Source organism: Polypterus senegalus, chromosome 12, assembly GCF_016835505.1.
Source record: "Polypterus senegalus isolate Bchr_013 chromosome 12, ASM1683550v1, whole genome shotgun sequence".
Classification (NCBI taxonomy): Eukaryota; Metazoa; Chordata; class Cladistia; order Polypteriformes; family Polypteridae; genus Polypterus; species Polypterus senegalus.
Window position 1 is genome coordinate 103,088,793 of NC_053165.1, and position 19,662 is coordinate 103,108,454.

General features: G+C 36.3%; 1 protein-coding gene across 1 annotated transcript in view; it reads left to right on the top strand.

Moving 5' to 3' along the window:
* LOC120541445 (inositol hexakisphosphate and diphosphoinositol-pentakisphosphate kinase 2-like) overlaps positions 1-19,662 on the top strand; it is a 267,227-nt gene that overhangs the window by 188,213 nt on the left and 59,352 nt on the right. The window contains 6 exon segments of the mRNA XM_039773073.1: positions 1,856-1,983; positions 5,729-5,843; positions 8,013-8,120; positions 8,358-8,474; positions 12,096-12,236; positions 12,366-12,459. Of these exon segments, the coding sequence (XP_039629007.1) occupies positions 1,856-1,983; positions 5,729-5,843; positions 8,013-8,120; positions 8,358-8,474; positions 12,096-12,236; positions 12,366-12,459 (703 nt within the window).

A 19,662-nucleotide genomic window follows, 5' to 3' on the forward strand; every position in this document is an offset into this window, starting at 1 on the left:
TTTTGTACTGTAAGTCTAAGCATTATCCTCTGATGAAGACCCCAGGCAGAGGTTGAAAGCTCAGGAATAAAAAAAAAAAATAAAAAACTACTTTTGGTACGTGATTCATTTTCTCCGTTTGTAGATCTCCAGCTGCAAATATATACAGTAATCCCTCCTCGATCGCGGGGATTGCGTTCCAGACCCCCCCGCGATAGGTGAAAATCCGCGAAGTAGAAACCATATGTTTGTATGGTTATTTTTATATATTTTAAGCCCTTATAAACTCTCCCAAACTGTTTATAAATATTCCCCGCACAGTTATACAGCATAAATCCTTCGTATTTTCTTAGTTATTAGGTAAGATTCATTGAAATTATGTATGTAAACACACTGTTTCTATACAGTAAAACCTAAATATTATTTTAAAGATATCGAGTGTCTCCGATATCACATATGTTACATATGTTGAAGGGCTTGACTACGCACAAAGATAAACACAAAAGAGCACAAAAGTTAACTCTTTACACAGCGAAACACATTGATGCTGAATGAGCGAGACGAGACTTCCTGGTTAACGCCGCAGAATCGAATTCAGCGCTAGGTCGCTGAGCCATTCAGCACACAGGAACTTAACTGCGTGCTCTGATTGGTTAGCTTCTCAGCCATCCGCCAATAGCGTCCCTTGTATGAAATCAACTGGGCAAACCAACTGAGGAAGCATGTACAGGAAGTAAAAAGACCCATTGTCCGCAGAACCCGCGAAGCAGCGAAAAATCTGCGTTATATATTTAGATATGCTTACATATAAAATCCGCGATAGAGTGAAGCCACGAAAGTCGAAGCGCGATATAGCGAGGGATTACTAAATATATATATATATATATATATAATAGAGGAGAGAGAGAGAACACACACACACACTGGACCATGTATATGATCTATAATTGCTCATCTCCTTAAGGATCCAAGGATAAACAGAACTATTCTGGGAGCACTTATCTACAGAGCTCCAAAGCTGTGGAATGATCCCCTTGCTTCTGTAAAGGAGGCTCCAGGCAGTGTCAGCATTTAAATCAACACTTATTACTTTAGTCTACTATACACTAATTAGAGTTTATGATTAGGCTGTTCATTTTGTAACTTGCTTTATCACTTGATCAAAAAACAGAAGCTTGACAATCATTATAAACTGATACTAATTCTCATCTGTTACATTTCTCTACCTAGTATCATAGTATGGCACTTTGTGCTACTATTACATTTTTAAGTTACTACTACTTCCCACAGAAAGCATCACCTGAGATTTTGAGAGCCTTATGATATACTGATGCAACAGTTTAGTCTACTTCTTATTAGATCATCCAGCGCATAGTTGTGATAATAAATTTGACAGTAGACATGTGGATGAAGGTGGCCAGCTGGTCTCAACTTTTATTTTCTCCCTGAATATTGTTGACTTAAACTGTTTCACTTAGAACATTTTCTGCAATAAAAATACAATACTCTGACATGTCTCTTTTTCTTCTTTTAGTCATTTCTCTACATTTACATTTGAATTTCGCTAATTTATTTTCAATTATTTTAGAGCAATGTTGGGAAAAGATATTTCCTGTATTCAGTAAAATTGTATTTTTTTTATTCTTCCAAGTCCAAGTGGTGAAACACCTCTTTCACAATAGTGCAGGTTGCATACAATGCTCTTCAGTTACAGAATATTTTTGAATTGTTGCATTTTTATTTAATACAAGCCCTGTACAAATTCATTAGTGGAATGTAAAATATTAAGAAACATTAAAAAAATCTACACCAGTGATGATGAAACAGCTGAAATGACATAAAATGATTTATTGCACTGTCTCTGTCTTTTTCAAAGGAATATGGAATTAGTAAAGAAGAGAAACTGGACATTTCATATGCTTACTGCCTTCCACTTATCAAGAAAATCCAACTGGATTTGCAAAGGACACATGAAGATGAATCTGTAAACAAATTACATCCCTTGTAAGTTGACTTATCTTCCAATAGGCTCAACAGTAATACTTAGATATTCTTGTGTTTTTATTTCTTTTGTCACTTTTACAGTATAAGTACACTATAGATCATAAGTTTTAGAACACCTCAGTTTTTCTAGTTTTTCTTCAAATGTGATCATTTCAAATGCAATAAATTAATTAAAATATTGAGAAGGTAAGCGGTAAACTGACAGAGCTTTAAATTTTAAGTTTAGTTTATGCTGCTCTTCACTAAACAGAGCACTATGACAAGTTCTCAGGTAAAATGCAAATGTATATTTTACATATTACTACATAAAGAGCTAGTACACATAAGACATAGATTTTTTTAAACACACAGTAGTTTAAAAATGTTTAAAATAAATGAATCCTAAAAAAATATCTGTTCAATAATCAGTTGTTGAACTATGGCCAGATGACAACAGAGGAGAGGAAAAAAAAACTCCAGTCAGAAGCATTCCCATTGGTCAAATGTAAGAGAAAAAGTCAAAAGATGAAGTCAGATATAGTCATAGTTCTAGAGACCTAGGCCAACTAGCCACCCCCTTCTGGATATTATAGTTTATGCTGGGCTGTCCAATCTGATTACAGAATCTTTGTATCTCAGATGACCATTCCATGGGAGAAACAGCAACTTGGCAGTGGAACAGTGGCACCAAGTGCATCAACACAATAGCAAGAAGAGAAACAGAACAGTGGAGGGTTAGAAAAGGTTTATGATTATTCTGTTTCGTAAAGTTTTGCACATATAACTACCAAAAAAAGATGCACTATGCACATCTAATCAGCAGCTTTCACTAGGGCATGCTAGACTAAAGCAGTGAATCTTCAGGCTGAGTTTAAAAGCTGAGACTGAAGGGGCATCTCTTTTTATAATTTGACAAATCATTCCAAAGCTTCTGGGCCCTGCAACTAAATGCACAACTTCCTTCAGTTATTTTATTAATCCTTGGAATCTTAAATAGGCTGGTATCTAGAGATTGTAATGCCTGCTCTGGTTTCTAAGTAATGATAAGTTCATATTGATTGTGGACCACCAGGGGGCACACTAGCTGCCCCAACCCTGACACAGACAGACGTTCAAACAAACACTTTTATTTCTTTTTCTTTTTTCCATGTGGGAAACCTGTTCCCCCATTCTCCACCTGAACAGCACAGTTCAGGCATAAGGACAGTACACCAACCACAGTTCCCTTCTTCTTTTCTTTCTCTCTCTCTTTCTTTTTCTCCACTCCTCCTACAGCAAGCTTCATCCTCTTCAACCCGTCTCTGGCTCTCGGAGTAGTGGCTGCCGGCTCCTTTTATAAGGAACCCGGGTGTGGTGGAAGTGCTGCACCAAAGGGCTCAACAGTTCTCCAGGCACCCCCTGGAGATGGCCACGGGCCCCAGCAAGGTTGAGCTTCCATGCCTCAAACCCATGGCACTACTGCACACCAGGGGAGCTGCATTCTAGCACTCTGGGGGAGGTAATGATCTGGATAGGCTCTGTCCCCTGGACCTTCCATTATAGGGGTGCCGGGCAAGGGCTCCAGCTGTCCTCCACAAGGTGTACAGGGCCTTGTGGCTGTTTAAAGTTTTATATGTTAAGAGGAGAATTCAGAAATCATCCTTAAACTTAACTGGGAGCCAGTGAAAGGACTTGGGAACTGGAGTTATGTGTTCATACTTTCTAGTTCTTTTAATGATTCTTTCAGCAGCATTTTAAATTAAATGAAAGTTCCATAAAGAACAGTTGGAGCAGCCAGTGAATAAATCATTGCAGTAGTCAGTAATACTAGAAATAAATGCATTAATGAATTTCTCAGTATCCTGCATATTTAGAAATATTCTAATTTTCTAACATTTTTTAGGATAACAAAAGTTTTACATTTGTAATGTGTGTTTTAAAAGACAGGCTAATGACAAAGATATCGCCTAAATTGTGTACAGGTGATTACAACTAAGTTTAAAAGTCACAGAATATTGTGGCACTCTGCATTTCATTTTTTTTTTCTGTTTTTGGAGACATGTAGTCTTCAACTGTCCCACTCCTTTAGCTCAATGACACAATTCTCCATTGGAGAAAAGTGATTTGGTCTGAAACAAAATTATAGTTGCATGTTGTCTACATATGAGTGAAAATGAATGTTATATTTTCTAACGATCGTTCCAAATGGAAGCATGTAAATTGAAAACCGTAAAGGTCAGGGTAATGAGTCATATGAGAAAAAGTATTAAACTTCGGAGTGAAATAATGGAGTGCTGTCAGCAAATTTCCGGACGTATTGAAATCAATTTGATAAGCATGAAATAGGGCTGCACTATTAACACTAGAATCCCTGAAGCCTTCAAAAAAAGTCATAGTCCCAGGCCACCTTAAATTCCTTCGCACCTCTTCATTAGGGCCTTTAGTTTTGCAAATGTGTCAGTCAGCACAAGCAGCAAGTAGCCAGCTATCCCAGCCCCTCACCTTCAGACAAAAAGTTCTTCCCAGCTCAAGTCTGTTTATTTTGGTGTGAGGTGTCTGGAGTTTTATAGGGTAAATAATATATTGTTATTTGAAACACATGCATTGCATTTGTGTTCCATGTCTACAACGATCTGGATAAATATAGGATGACAGGAAATGTGAGGCAAGAAATGTTGATATCTGAAACAGAAACTTTAATGTTACAATACTAATGACAAAATTTTGACATGAAGTGTATAATGTGAGAAAACCACAGTCCAAATATCAAATAAACACTTTCACAAAAGGTACAAGTATTACAAAACAAGTGTGCTTTTATTCAAAAATATAACCGAAGAAAAAGAAATCAGGTTAAGGTGTGAAACTGACATAACCGCTTGGGTGGTGCAGTGGTAATAACTGCTAACTCGTAATCAAGAGGTTGTGGACTCGATACCGTGCCCTTCCAAGATTTATAGAGCAGATCTAGCTGCTGTTATTGTTACTATTACACAATAAAAACAAACATTTGATTTGAGTCTGTAACAGCCGGTGTAAATTTATGGTACTTGTAAAGGTTAGCGTTTTTTTTTTCCAGTTCAGTTTTATTCACTCAGTCACGTTCACACTCCCCCTGATTTGACACTGCTGTTTTCCAATAAAGTCATGCTATAACAGAGGTGAACTCTGATGAGGATGAGGGTTCTACATCTCAGAAAGAGAACAGAAGCCCTCCCCGCAAGAAACATCCACTCACACATAAGAACAACGCAGCTGCATAACTGTGATTACAATTATGACTGCCTCGATATGCTCATCTTGGAAAGTGTACCTAATGTGTGAGCATGTGTTTTAAATGCTAAAAGAAGTAAAAATAATATATTATTTGAAATTGCTAAAGTAGCAAGGTTTTCCTTTCCTATGATAAGATCAAAAGTATTGTCATTCATTTGTTTACCATTGTGAACAAATAAATGTCTAGTGTTTTAATTTGGCATGATAATGGGCAACCTTAATGTACTGTAGTTATACAATTTGTACAGTTTTTGTCTTTGGGCAATCATCTGTTTGTTTGCTGTAAGAAATAAATATCCTCAGCACTCCAAAATTATCAATATTAATCAGCATTGCCACTTGCTGTGCTCCTATACTGCACTATCTTTAGATCAATTGATAAATGCTCATCAGACACTTTAAATGAAATAACCTAGAAATTGGTTAAGACTACTTTTTGTATTGTTATAGTTTTATGTTTGTTTAATAAATACGTTTTTTTGAGCAGTTTTTGAGTATGGAACTTTTTTAGGTATTCTCGTGGAGTAATGTCCCCAGGGCGACATGTGAGGACACGATTATATTTCACCAGTGAGAGCCATGTCCACTCTCTTCTCAGTCTCTTCCGTTATGGGGGCCTTCTCGATGTAAGTCTTACAAATTTTAATAAAAGGTTGTTTGGATTAGTTCTTTAATCAAAGAAAATTATTTTCATTTAGCATTATATTGCCAAACATTGACTAAGAATTATAAATCTTGCTGTTGCTTTATGGTAAATTGTAAACCTATTCAGTTTAAAATGACTTGTCTTTTCCTTTGTATAATGTCATTCTTGTCGCAAACATGCTCAAGAAACTATTTAAATAACATTATTATTAGTAAGAAATAATTCTTTATCTGATAGTCTAATTCTTAATGATATATCAAGTATAAAATAAGCTTTTTTTCAGGTTTGATTTTTCTGATATTGCAAAATTAACTTGCAACCTGATTTTATTAAAACATACAGTAATTGCTGTCTATGGATGTTTGTTTTATTAAGATTAGTTATTTTTACCATTTCCTTACCATTTATGTCAGTTTTAGTGTACCATACTTGTGAATTTAGAAAAGTGCTGTTACTTAACACTAAAGGTTAAATAATCACAAAATGATTTTGTTTATTTTAATAGAGATTAACAAATGTAGTCAACATTATTTTATATTCTATAGAATGGTACATAATTGACAAACCACATAAAAATGTCAATGAACCATATAAAAAAGAATCCGTGCAACCACAGATGCATTTAAATAATAAACAAAACACTACAGTATAGCCATCACCATTTTTATTACAACTGAATAAAGAAGGTTACATACCTTTGGAGGCAAAACACAACAAATGGGGCAGTGAAACAAAAATCAAAGGACCCTTCACACCTCTCCCTGTCTACACCTTCTACCTACAGTATCTCCTTTCTTTCTGACTTCTTCTGAATTTTCATCCACACTCTACCCAATTCCAAATTCACTGAGACAATAGCCTCTGGCATCTATTACACTTGATCCCTGGACTACTCCCTACATACATCGTTGCTGGTCTTACCACTGTCTTAAAAACCTTATCTTTAACCCTCACTTTGACTCTTCAATTGCTCAGTACTCTTGACACCTTCTTCCTATCATTGATACTAGGTATTTAAAAATATTCAATGTTTTCTCATCCTCTCTGCATTCTAACTTCTGAAACCTGATCATAATTAAACCTCAGATATTCTTTGTCATATTTATCTTCAGTCTTTTATCTTCCAAAGCATTTCTCCATTCTTCTAACTTCCTTACCAGTTCCTCTCTGGTGCTACACAATTCAGTGTCATCAGCATAAAAAGCATGCGCTAAAGGAATTTGTCTTTAATGCCATGAGTTGCCCACACATCCATAATCAGATCAAAGAGGTAAGGACTTAAAGAAGATACGTGGTAAATGGAACACTTTCTGCTACTCCAATGTTGTTTCTACTCTGGGTCTTCACTCTCTCATTCATATCATGATCAATCTTCACATACTTTTCCTATGCTCCTTTCTCCCTCATGCACTTCCAGACCTCTTAACGTGGCATCCTATCATAAGCCTTCTCAAATCAATATACAAATATTCAAGCCTTTCTGTTATTCTTATGCTTTCTCAATGCAGAAACCGCATCAGTTGTTCTTGTGGCTTGCAAAAAGCCAAACTGTTCTTCCCCTATTGTGGCCTCTTTCCTAGGCCTTCTCTCTATAACCTTTTCCCAGATTTTCATTTTTGGTGACATTAATTTTATCCCTTTATAGTTTCCACAATCCCGAACATCTCTCTTCTTCTTATACATGGGTACAATTATACTGTTGGTATTTTTTCTTGTTCATAGATCTTCCAGTGATATTTTATATAGACATATAAAAAACTTGTATAGTTCACTCTGGAATATCTGAATAAAAATTGAACTTTTCTGATAAATTTCCTTTAAGAATAAGTGTACCAAATTTCAATCAGATTGGTCCACTGGGAGCCAAGTTATGTAATGCAGAAAGATGGACATGACATCAACAGTTTTATGCAAACATGCCCAGAAAAAAATTTTATTTAAAAATTCTCTTAAATTTAAAATTTTCTTTTCTTGCTTTGGGCATATAGATTTTTGTAGTATAGATCTTTTTGTTGCTAATACCAAGATTCAAGCAGCATTCTTTTAGTAAAATGAATAGATAGTATTGTACATATTTTCTTTGCAATATCTAGAATTTCACCAGAGTATATTTTGTCAAGTAACACATAACTGTTGATGTTTCCAACAGAAATTGACAGACCAACAGTGGAAGCGTGCCATGGACTATCTTAGTGCTGTCACAGAACTAAATTATATGACACAGATCGTAATAATGCTGTATGAGGACAATAATAAGGTGAGCATATATACTATTTTATGTTTTTAGTATTATATGAAATGTACTATTATTGCTGTAATGCATGTCTTGGGAGTAAACACTAAAACAAACATGCTTTTCTAGTTTAATTTACCCTAGTATAGTGTCAGACATATGGTTTCATCAAGTATAAATCCTAATTCAGGTTTTTTTTTCCAATAGTTATGGGAGCATATATATAAAGCTGTAAAAATCATTTCACATTTTTCTTTACAGGAAGCCTCATCAGAGGAGAGATTTCATGTCGAGCTGCACTTTAGTCCTGGAGTGAAGGGTTGTGAAGAGGAGGAGAATGCACCAATGGGGTTTGGATTTCGTCCTGCTTCTTCTGAGGTAAAATGCAGTGATAGCTGAGTAAAGGAATGAATGTATTAAATGGCTTAAAAGTGTAAACTAAAATTTCAGAAGGCAGACATTTTAACCATATTTTCAAGATTAACAGTTACATAGCAAAAGAAAGAAAGGTAAGAAAATAGGAAGAAGAGGATGAGAAAGACAGGGATGCATTGAAAGAGAAAGAACATTCAATCGAACTTAACATTTCCCCAGGAGGAAATGAGTTTTTACAAAGACTCATGAAATAAATACATGTATATATTGTAAGAGATTAGACTAAGATAAAGAGTTGGGGCACCACTCGGCGACCCTATATAATTGAAAAGTAGAAAATAAGCAATAATTGCAAGGAATGTCCTTCCAGACAAGAGTTCCACAGTGAACTAGTGATGGGCTGCTAGATACTCACATGTTGACACCGTGTTGAGCTTTTAAAATGCTGGTGTTCAAAGTGCAGCTTTGAGACTTGTTTCAAGCCCGGCCGTCACGTGATTTTGAGACAAGTTAGCACCATGACGTCACTGGCATCTCCCCAGTCAGTTTCTTTGTCATTTCCTCTCCTTTCACACCTCCAGGCGTGCGTTGTCTTCCTTCCTCCCAACTCCAACTCACCTGGATGTGGCAGAGTGTTTCCTTTTATGTTGGACCTGGGGGTTCTTCCGTTGCCTGGGCATGGCCCAATGGAAGCACCTCCGAGTCAGTCAGAAGTCCCAAAGACCACAGAGCATAGACAGAGATAGCACCTCCTGGTGGCACTCAGGTACCCACACAGGGTAGTTGTAAAGCACTACAACCCTTAGCATACAAATTTCAGTTGTCAATGGGTATACCTGTCCCCAGGAGTGCGGCTATCTAGCAGTATGTAAGTAAGCAGTAAGTACGTAATAATTCTACTCCCCATTCTTTCTTTAAGCTGACCTCCCAATTTGGTAATGTTCCTCCATTGTTTCCTGCTGGTATGCCAGCGCATCAATTCCTTCTATACATCAGGAATCCATTATCGCTATGCCCAAGCACTGGAAGTATACCTGTGTCTAAGATTAGAGAAGTCACTCAACTTCATCCAGGTGAGCTGGAGTCAGGTGGAAGATGGAAAAAGCTCATCTGGAGGGGAAAGACATAGCAAAAGAAAGGAGGGTAAGAAAATAGGAAGAAGAGGATGGGAAAGACAGGACAGGAACAAGCAAAGAGGGAAGAATAGAGTTGCCTGTGTTTGTTATTACAAATATGCCTGATTGTGAGGTACTTTATTTTAAATACACCTTGTATTTGCACCCAAGACTTAATGAGGTTGTGTGTCTGGGGTTTGGGGGTCTGCAATGCCAAATATTTAGTTTTTATGATACATTTTCCACTTACATTTCCAAATGTTTCAGTTATTTTTCAAATATCAGTTATATGACAAATGTCTAATTTGCAGTCTAGGTCTTGTAATGGCTCATATTGAAAATGTCTCCCTTAAGTGTTAAATTTCCAGTTTATACAGCAAATAACTATCTTATATAGCAAATATCTCACAGTGCCTTTAAAAAGTATTTATACCTCTTTGCTTTTTACACATTGTGTTATGTTGCAGGGTTATGAAAAAAATCTTTTATTCCCCTCATCAAACAATACAGTAGTACTGAAGCTTATTCCCAACACTCAAAAAAAAAAATTATTGCGTTATTTTACAAATGAGCAGAGTGGTGGCTTTGAGACTAGGGATTCTGCGCTGGCAATCGGAACGGTTGCTGGTTCAAATCCTGGAAACGGCAGAAGTGAATCTACTCCATTGGGCCCTTGAGGAAGGCCTTTAAACTGCAATTGCATTGCCCTGGGTATGATGTTAATCTGTATCCAGCCCTGTAAGCAGGTCCTCCAACTTGCAGGGAAAACTTGGGGGTTGGTGGCAGGACCGACATTCCAGCCACTGTAAAAAAAAACCAAAAAAACAAAACACTGAAGTGTCACCCATTGCACGGCTACACTCGGGTCCCAATCCGGGTTTGTCATGTCATGAGTGCGGCAATGCGCTGATATAAGATATGGCCTGGTTGAGCGGAATGGCAAATGAATTGGCCAGCGAGAAGGAGAAATAACTTTGTACCTGACCAGTATTTTTTAACAGATGGACTAATGAAAGCTGAGAATCAGGAATTGTTCTATCCCTCATGGCAGTGGTCAGTTCAGTCATTTAAAAGCTACATCTTATTTGAATAATCCTAATATAAATATGCTTTAAATATTATGGGTCTTATCTAATAAACTAAAAAAATCTAAATTTTTATCACCCATTTTATTAGCCTACTGTATAATAAGCAAGACACATTTGCCATATACCTTGATATTTGTGCAACACACATTTGAATAATTTTTATATTTGATATTTCCTAAATGTAGAACATGGTGACACTATAAAAAAGAATATAGTGTTTTCTTTAGAGTGCCCCATACATCCTTTGTGCATCTATGGACAGAATGTAAATATGAAGAACTTCTGGTTCTGGTGTACTGTTTTTTTCTATTACTCCAATGTGAAAGTTCAACATATCTGCTATAGTCAAGAAAGCCCACCAGTAATTTTTCTTTCTGAGAAAACAATTTGTGTGGGTTCCCTTACTGAATGTATTTTGACTTTTGCCATCAAAGCTTTGTAAGGCATCATCACTGTTGAGGAAAACAGCAGTCACAGACACTGGTGTCTATGGCTTCTACTATATTTGTATGACACTTTGTCTCTTGTATATTCACTCTGTTACCAGTGTGAAAAATGAAGTAATTGTTATTCCACTGATTGAACTCTGCCCACCTTCTGTTCATTCTCCGCCCAGCAGGTAAATGGTTTAGGTCAGTCGAGACTAAGACTACCAGATTTCATAACGATACTTATAACCTTGTGACAGACAACTGGGGACCGTGCCCTACCGGGACTCCTGGAGAAGCAAAGGTCCAGGAGAGGGACAATTCCTTCCCCAGGATGCAAGAGGGCAGCTCTCCTGGATTGCATGGGGGCCACGGAGCTTGGTAGCTCAACCCTGTTGGGGGCCATGGCCACCGCCAGGGGGCGCCTGGCTGGTTCCCGAGTCATGGACTGCAGCACTTCCGCCACACCAGGAAGTGCTGCCAGAACAGGAACCAGGCGGGTACCCATGCAGCACTTCTACCACACCAGGAAGTGCTGCAGGACAGCTCACTCTATTAAGGGAGCCGGAGTTGGGAGGCAGAGGACAGAGCTTGTGGGAGAGGAGTGGAGGCGACAGAGGAAGCAATAAAAGGAAAAGAATAAATAAATAAAAAAAAAGACTGAGTTGTTTATGGTGCATTGTGCTGTGTGAACTATAAAATAAAAGTGTGTGCTTTGATCAGTGTGCCTCCAGTGTCTCTGTCGGGTTAAGCGAGTTTTCTACTCTAATTTAATAAATGTCTGAGTGTTTTTCTTGTATTCATTTTCTGGGAAATTTATGGGGAATGATGATTGTTTTTGACCATATTTTGATAAATATATATTATTTTTTTTCGGGTAAGCATCACCAAGTTAATTACTATTGAACTAAAGCTGTTATGATAAAAAAAAATAGTAAAATAAAATATTAAATGAGCATTTTGCTCTGTTAAATTAAAATTTCTGATTGGCAGAATGAAAATAAGCTGACTGATCCTGGTAGTTTAGAAGATCTGAGCCGGGATGAGCTGGACCGATCATTGCCTCTCTCTGAGCCAATAAGCATCCAGAGAAGGTCTCCACTAATTCGCAATCGAAAAACCAGTTCAATGGAGGTAAGAAAATAAGAAAAAAGGAATAAGTCACAACAAAGTCATTGAAAGCTTGTTTGTCACTTTCGTTTTACTCTTTCTGTTTCCTCATTGCTGTATATTTCCCTTATTTCCTTGAATCATTTATTCCAGGTCTTGTCTGAAACTTCCTCTTCCAAATCTGGAGGCTACCGACTTTTCCCATCATATATTCGACAGTCACCAGAAATGAAGCAGAGTGGCTTGGGTTAGTACATTTAAATCCCAGTAATAAAATTTGGCACTCATAATGTAGCTATATTTTTTGTTGATATTTTTTATCAAAGTAGTATTTAAGATATAAATCTGAGAAAAGGTCTATGAGACCAAAAATAGATACCTTGACTTGGTATAGTTTGACAAATTTTATTTATGCATCTTTTTGAATGTACATTCATACTCTTCCAGAAATAGACAGATTATTAAAGCAGATTAGTAAAATTGGTGTTTGAATGAATGCTTACAGTTATTGTTTTGTAATACTAGTCACAGTACCTGTCAAATTCACATAAAGACTGTTTCTTAGGCTGTCATTATTTTCGAGGCACCTTTCCATTTGAAGACAACTGTCTCTTTGTGCACCTTTACTCCTCCTTGTTCATCTCACACTTCCTGTTTAATGGTATCACTAAAGCCAAACTAACCAATCAGATTGCGCTGAGGGACTGGACACTGATGTTTTATTATAGAGTAGATTAACAAATATTTTTTTTAAGTGTAAAAACTAAGTGTATGTCAGTTTTAATTGTTGCCTTTATCTGGTTGATCTTTTGTGCAAACACTGTATAATATGGTGTGATTTTTCCATTTGAATAATTGATTGATGTTTTCCAGGAAGAGAAACACAATGTGCAAAACAGATTCATTTTGCTTTGTGTTAAATTGACCTTCCTGTGCCAAACAGTCAAGTTTTATGTGTACTGTTTTAGCTTGTTTTTACTCCAGTGTTTATCTTGGCATTATAACTAAAGGAGAAAAAAAATCCCATTTTCACACTAACTGTCACTGTTGTTCAACTGGGTTCTTTTCTTTTTATTGTGCATCATGTAAGGTTTGAGTAAAGTTGGAGCAAAGACATTTATTATTGATTAGAATCTGAATGTATAAATTGTCCTAGAATCTGCATTATATTTTAGAGATCCTGTACAATTTTAGTGATCCTAAAATGGCAAGCTGTCATTGTCATTTGTATTAAGTTATAATTTTAAACAGAGAAAAAATAATAGCATTTGTTAGAATTAAACAATGAAAGTGACTGTCTTGCTATCATTAACCTGGTCAGGTAGCTTCTTAATTCCAAGTTTGTTCAATTACAGCAAAACAAAAAGTAAAAAAGATTTAAAACTAATGATTTAGTGTTAAAAAATAGTCATTGGAAATTTGTCATCATTGCTTGTTTAATGTTCAGTCTCCTGGATAATATGACATACAGGAAGTTATTGATGTTACCTATTTCCTCGTTGCCATAGTTGTTCTTCTCACTTTGACCCACTTTTTACTAATTTTGCTGATATATTAGAATATATGTCGTCTGGTAAAACAATGCTGCTGTGTTATACTCAGTAATGTCCTTTGGAAGTTCCATAAGATTATGGAAAGGGATGAAAACATTTTAAATGACCTCTTCATAATGGGAAAGCTAGCTAGCTAACAAGACTGTTTTGACACACACACTCACACACACAATGTATATGCATATATGTGTGTGTGTGTGTGTATATGTATATACTGTATGTCCATATATATGTATACTGTATATACAGTACTGTGCAAAAGTTTTGTGCACTTGTAAAAATGCTGTAAAGCTGGAATGCTTTCAAAAATAATTCCATAAATAGTTTTTTAATCATTAATAAACTTCTTAGTAAGCGTATTAATCAGAAAAAAAATAAATATTTGTTGTGACCACTCTTTGCCTTAAAAACAGCAGCAATTCTCTTAGGTCTACGTCTATGCAGTCCCAGGGGGCATGTACATGGAAGGTTGTTCCAAGCCTTTTGGAAAACTCGATACAGTTCCACTACAGAAGGTGTTTGGGGTCACTGTCATGGTGTAGAATGAAGTTGGGATCAATCAGACGTGTCCCTGGAGGTATTGCATGAGCAATAAGAATCTACCTGTAGATCAAATCACAAACTGCATTTGTGGAAATGCAGCCTAAGCCTGCAGGGAATCTACACTATGCTTTACTGTTGCTAGCAGACATTCATTTATGTTCCTTTCTCCAGTGCTTTGCTGCATAAACTGTCTTTTGTTGGACCCAAATATTTCATATTTTGAATCATTACTCCAAAGAGAGATTTTTCTGCACCTCAGTCCTTTTATTTTTGTGCATAAGTGAGTAAGCTGGCTTAATTTCCATCTTAGGCCAGCTCCAGCAGATGCTACTGCTACACAACCATTGTACTGTTTATACTTGTGCGTGTACTTTACGTAAATCTGAAGGATTCTACCAGGTGGCAGTGCGAGATATCGTCATGGTGAGAAAACATTCGGCTTCGATGTGTTGTGAATTGCCTGGGACATCCATTAAATTCCTAGGAAACCTTGCCACTATATCTGTGAAAAGGATGGATGTTTAATGATTATATCCATTAATCCAGAGATGCACCCATTCCAGCAAGCACTGGGCGTGAGGCAGAAACAATGTCTGGATGGGGCATCAGCTCATCACAAGGTGAATACAAGCACACACACACTAGCATGTTTTTACCATCACCAAATTCCCCTTGCTGTCCATAGCGGGGACGTAATAGAAAGGTGCAGAGTGTTATGTAAATGGTGCCCCTCACTATCCAGATTGCACACCCCTAATTTTCATAAACAGTGCTATCTGACTCTGAGATGAAGCAAGTTTTCAAAGATATTAAGTATCCCCAGGTAAAGGTTACAGATTAAAAAAAAATAAACTTCCGACTTCTATTTTCATTTTTACAGTTACTAGAAAACTGTATCTGTCTTTACCAGAGACTTAATAATTTGTCTGAAAACCTTTCACAAGTCATTGATGATGCCAATAAAGAGCCTCTGATTACCTGCTCAGCAAGGATTTCAGAGAAACAAAAGAAATGTAGATTTTTTAATTTTATAGAAATGTATTTGTCCACAAGAGGAAAGCTGACTTTTTACAGAAGCACAATAAATTGTAAACAAATGTCTTTAGAACTTACCCTATGTTGAAATGACTATTTTTGCCATTTAGTTGTTTTCGGTCTTCCCTTCCTAAGGTAAAACCTTATGCTTCACCTAGACGCTAATGACTTATTACAGAGGAATATGTCAAGGAGAATCCTAAGAATGGGTTCATTTGACTTTCTAGTAGCCCTGTAGGAGTGGGAATTTTCTTTAACCAAAGGAAAGATAGGTTACCATAGCGCTTACAATTTGGTACATATTGGAAGGTGTGACGAGAGGAAAACATCCTTTAAAGCATGATCTGGACACAGTAAGTATAGGGCGATGCTGTATGGTTTTGGCAGAGTAAAATTTACTCAGAAATTATACATTTACTGAAAATATACTTAAGTAAAAGGGAAAAAAATGTCTGCTTTCAAAAGTACTACTCAGGTGCCTTGCCTTAATATTTGTTTTTTTGACGACAATAAAAGTAATCAAGTACCAAAAGTAAAACTACATTTTATAATAATGAGAAGGTGTAAGGTTTTGTCTAGAGAACACCTGTATTTTATTTTTAAACAACACTCTCAATATTCTTGCTGTGGAATGGGATTACAGAATATTGAATAATGTAAATGCAATCACATGTCATCAGTACTTAACTGCAGAATATTTGCTTAATTAGCCACCTATATTTTTTAATCATTATGGCTCTAGCAGATTCAACAAACATTCTTATTTCTGCCTGAAAGAATGCTGACACTCCTTTTATTAGCACTCATATCACTTGAGGGCAGCAAAACGCAGGCATCACTCCCTTCACTCTACTCGGGGCCATTAGATCTTGCTTTACCACAGCGACCTTTACAGCCGAGCTCATTCATTTCAGTAATTCAGAAATGTACCAGCTTTCTTCCAGACCTTGTTAATGACATTGTTTTGAGGTTTTGTGCTATGTTTTAGTTTATATTGAGGTCATTCTGTGTTTTGTTTTAGTTTATATTGATAACATTCTGATCCTTTCTAATAGTTTGGACCTATTAAACATGTTAGGGATGTACCACAAAGCCTTCATAACAAAAACAGCCTATATGTAAAATTAGAAAAATGTGAGTTTCATAAATTGTTTGTAATGTTTCTCATACCTGCTAGAGCATTGAATAAACCAGTCACTACTGTTCTTGATTGGAAACCCCCGGAGAGTCTTAAAAGGCTCTAGCGATTAAGGACTGTGCTAATTATTACCAATGATTTAAATAAGAAAAGAAATCAAAACATTTATTGGACTACTGAGGCTCAACACTCTTTTGTTCTTCTGAAATATCTATTTACCTTTGCCACCGTTTTCTATCATCCTAACTCTTCTTTGCATTTCGAAGTGGAGGTGAATGCCTTTTGGAGTGGGTTCTATTCTACCACAAAAGGATCATAATACTACAAAAAATGTTCACTGTCTGAACGTTTTCACATTTATTATTGAATCAGAATGGATTCAATTTTTCTTTTTTGACGTTGATCAACAGAAAACGACTTTAGTGTGAAAGTAAGTTTCTTCAAAGTAATCTAAATTTATTACAAACACCAAGTAAATTATTACATAAATATTTGTGTGTGTATATATGTATATATATATATATATATATATATATATATATATATATATATATATATATATATCCTCCTAAGCAATTTCAACCTTGGGTCATAAATATCAGTACTGGACTCAGAATTGGGGCCTCATGTCTAAAACTTATTTACACCTGTAAAATGAGTAAACGATTGCTTATGCAAAGGTTTGAATTTATAAAACAAAAATACATGGATATTGGCTTAAAGTTACAACATATTTCGACCATAAGAAGTCCAAAGACTTTTTTGTGTTCGAAATTAAATCCCAACTCTAGACAGCAGGACAGTGAAGTGAACAGAAAATCTTGATATTCAGTGGGTACGGAAAGTATTCAGACCCCCTTCAATTTTTCACTCTTTGTTATATTGCAGCCATTTGCTAAAATCATTTAAATTAATTTTTTCCCTCATTAATTAATGTACACACAGTACCCCATATTGACAGACAAAAACAGAATTTTTGAAATTGTTGCAGATTTATTTAAAAAGAAAAACTGAAATATCACATAGTCCTAAGTATTCAGACCCTTTGCTCAGTATTTAGTAGAAGCACCCTTTTGAGCTAATACAGCCATGAGTCTTCTTGGGAAAGATGCAACAAGTTTTTCACACCTGGATTTGGGGATCCTCTGTGCCTCCTTGCAGATCCTCTCCAGTTCTGTCAGGTTGGATGGTAAACGTTGGTGGACAGCCATTTTTAGGTCTCTCCAGAGATGCTCAATTGGGTTTAAGTCAGGGCTCTGTCTGGGCCATTCAAGAACAGTCACAGAGTTGTTGTGAAGCCACTACTTCGTTATTTTAGCTCTGCGCTTAGGGTCATTGTCTTGTTGGAAGGTAAACTTTCGGCCCAGTCTGAGGTCCTTAGCACTCTGGAGAAGGTTTTTGTCCAGGATATCCCTGTACTTGGCCGCATTCATCTTTCCCTCGATTGCAACCAGTCGTCTTGTCCCTGCAGCTGAAAAACACCCCCACAGCATGATACTGCCACCGCCATGTTTCACTGTGGGGACTGTATTGGACAAGTGATGAGCAGTGCCTGGATGTCTCCACATATACCGCTTAGAATTAAGGCCAAAAAGTTCTATCTTGATCTCACCAGACCAGAGAATCTTATTTCTCACCATCTCAGAGTCCTTCAGGTGTCTTTTAGCAAACTCCAAGAAGACTCATGGCTGCATTAGCTCAAAAGGGTGCTTCTACTAAATACTGAGCAAAGGGTCTGAATACTTAGGACCATGTGATATTTCAGTTTTTCTTTTTTAATAAATCTGCAACAATTTCAAAAATTCTTTTTTTTTTTTGACTGTCAATATGGGGTGCTGCGTGTACATTAATTAATAAGGGAAAAAATTAATTTAAAAGATTTTACCAAATGGCTGCAATATAACAAAGAGTAAAAATTGAAGGGGGTCTGAATACTTTCCGTACCCACTGTATTACGTTTTGAAGTAATGGAACCAGAGTTTTTGCATGTTCTCTGTAATATAGGCTCCAGTTAAGCACGCAACTCCAAGAGGATGGCTCTTGGAAGTCCAAATTGGCTTATAAGTCAGTCACTTAAAATGACTCAAATTCCATTACCAATATTTAAATTACAGAAAACGTGTTTTTGCATTTGTCAACTTATTTTAGCTATGGCAAAATAAACATTTTCTAATCTTAAGATAGAGAATGTACACATAGTGTGACATTCAGGTGTGACTTATTTTACTAACTGTATTTTAAAGTTGGAACATTTTCTGTTACTTATTGGCTTCATCAAAGAGACATATATCACATTTTTCTTTTTGTAAATATTTTGCAAAAGGTGACATGTGATGGGTATTTGCGCACACCTCTGTTTGTACTGGCAGACATAAGCCACAGCCACATATTTCAATCACTATAGTGCCAACTATACTTACAATCTGTTTTTAGCTGTATTTCAGTCATGTTTTCAAGTTGAAAAATTATCTCGCTCAAGCTAAATCTGAAACAGTAAACTAACCTGTAATTGAAATTATACAGAGTATTTCTCTATCAGTTTTAATGGTTGGAAACGTGTGTAGTTGCTTTGAGCATGACAGATTATAGTATTTGTTGATCCATCTAAATCTGCTTATCTAGGGCAGTGGGCAGCTGGAGCCTATCTCTGTAAGCAACAGGCAAAAAGACAAAAGCAGGCAAATTATACTGCAATCAATTAAAACCTCGGCTACAGACAAGTGATCTCTATTTAACTCATTTTGTGACTTTTAAAACCAGTTGGCCGCACCAGTGATAATTTAGGTGTATTATGTTAAAGGAGTTGAATACTTATCCATTCAATTATTTTTTTTATATTTGTAATTAAGTTAGATCTTTTTGCAGAGATTTATTTTCACTTTGACAAAGAGCCTTTTTCTGTTAATCAGTGTCAAAAAAGACATTCAATTCACTATAATGCAATGTTGTACAACAATAACATGCAAAAACATTACAATGGGTGAATGCTTTGTATAGGTACTGTAATCTTCTGCGTTCTTTTCACAACAGTTACCTTCTACCATGCAAAATTATGATATAGGTAACATAGAATTGTTGCTGACCAAATTAGCTTTGGAGGAATGGCACCTCTGGCTTGAAGTCAGTTAGTTTTCTTTTATTATATACAAAGACCTTCAGAACTTGATATACTTTAAACCAG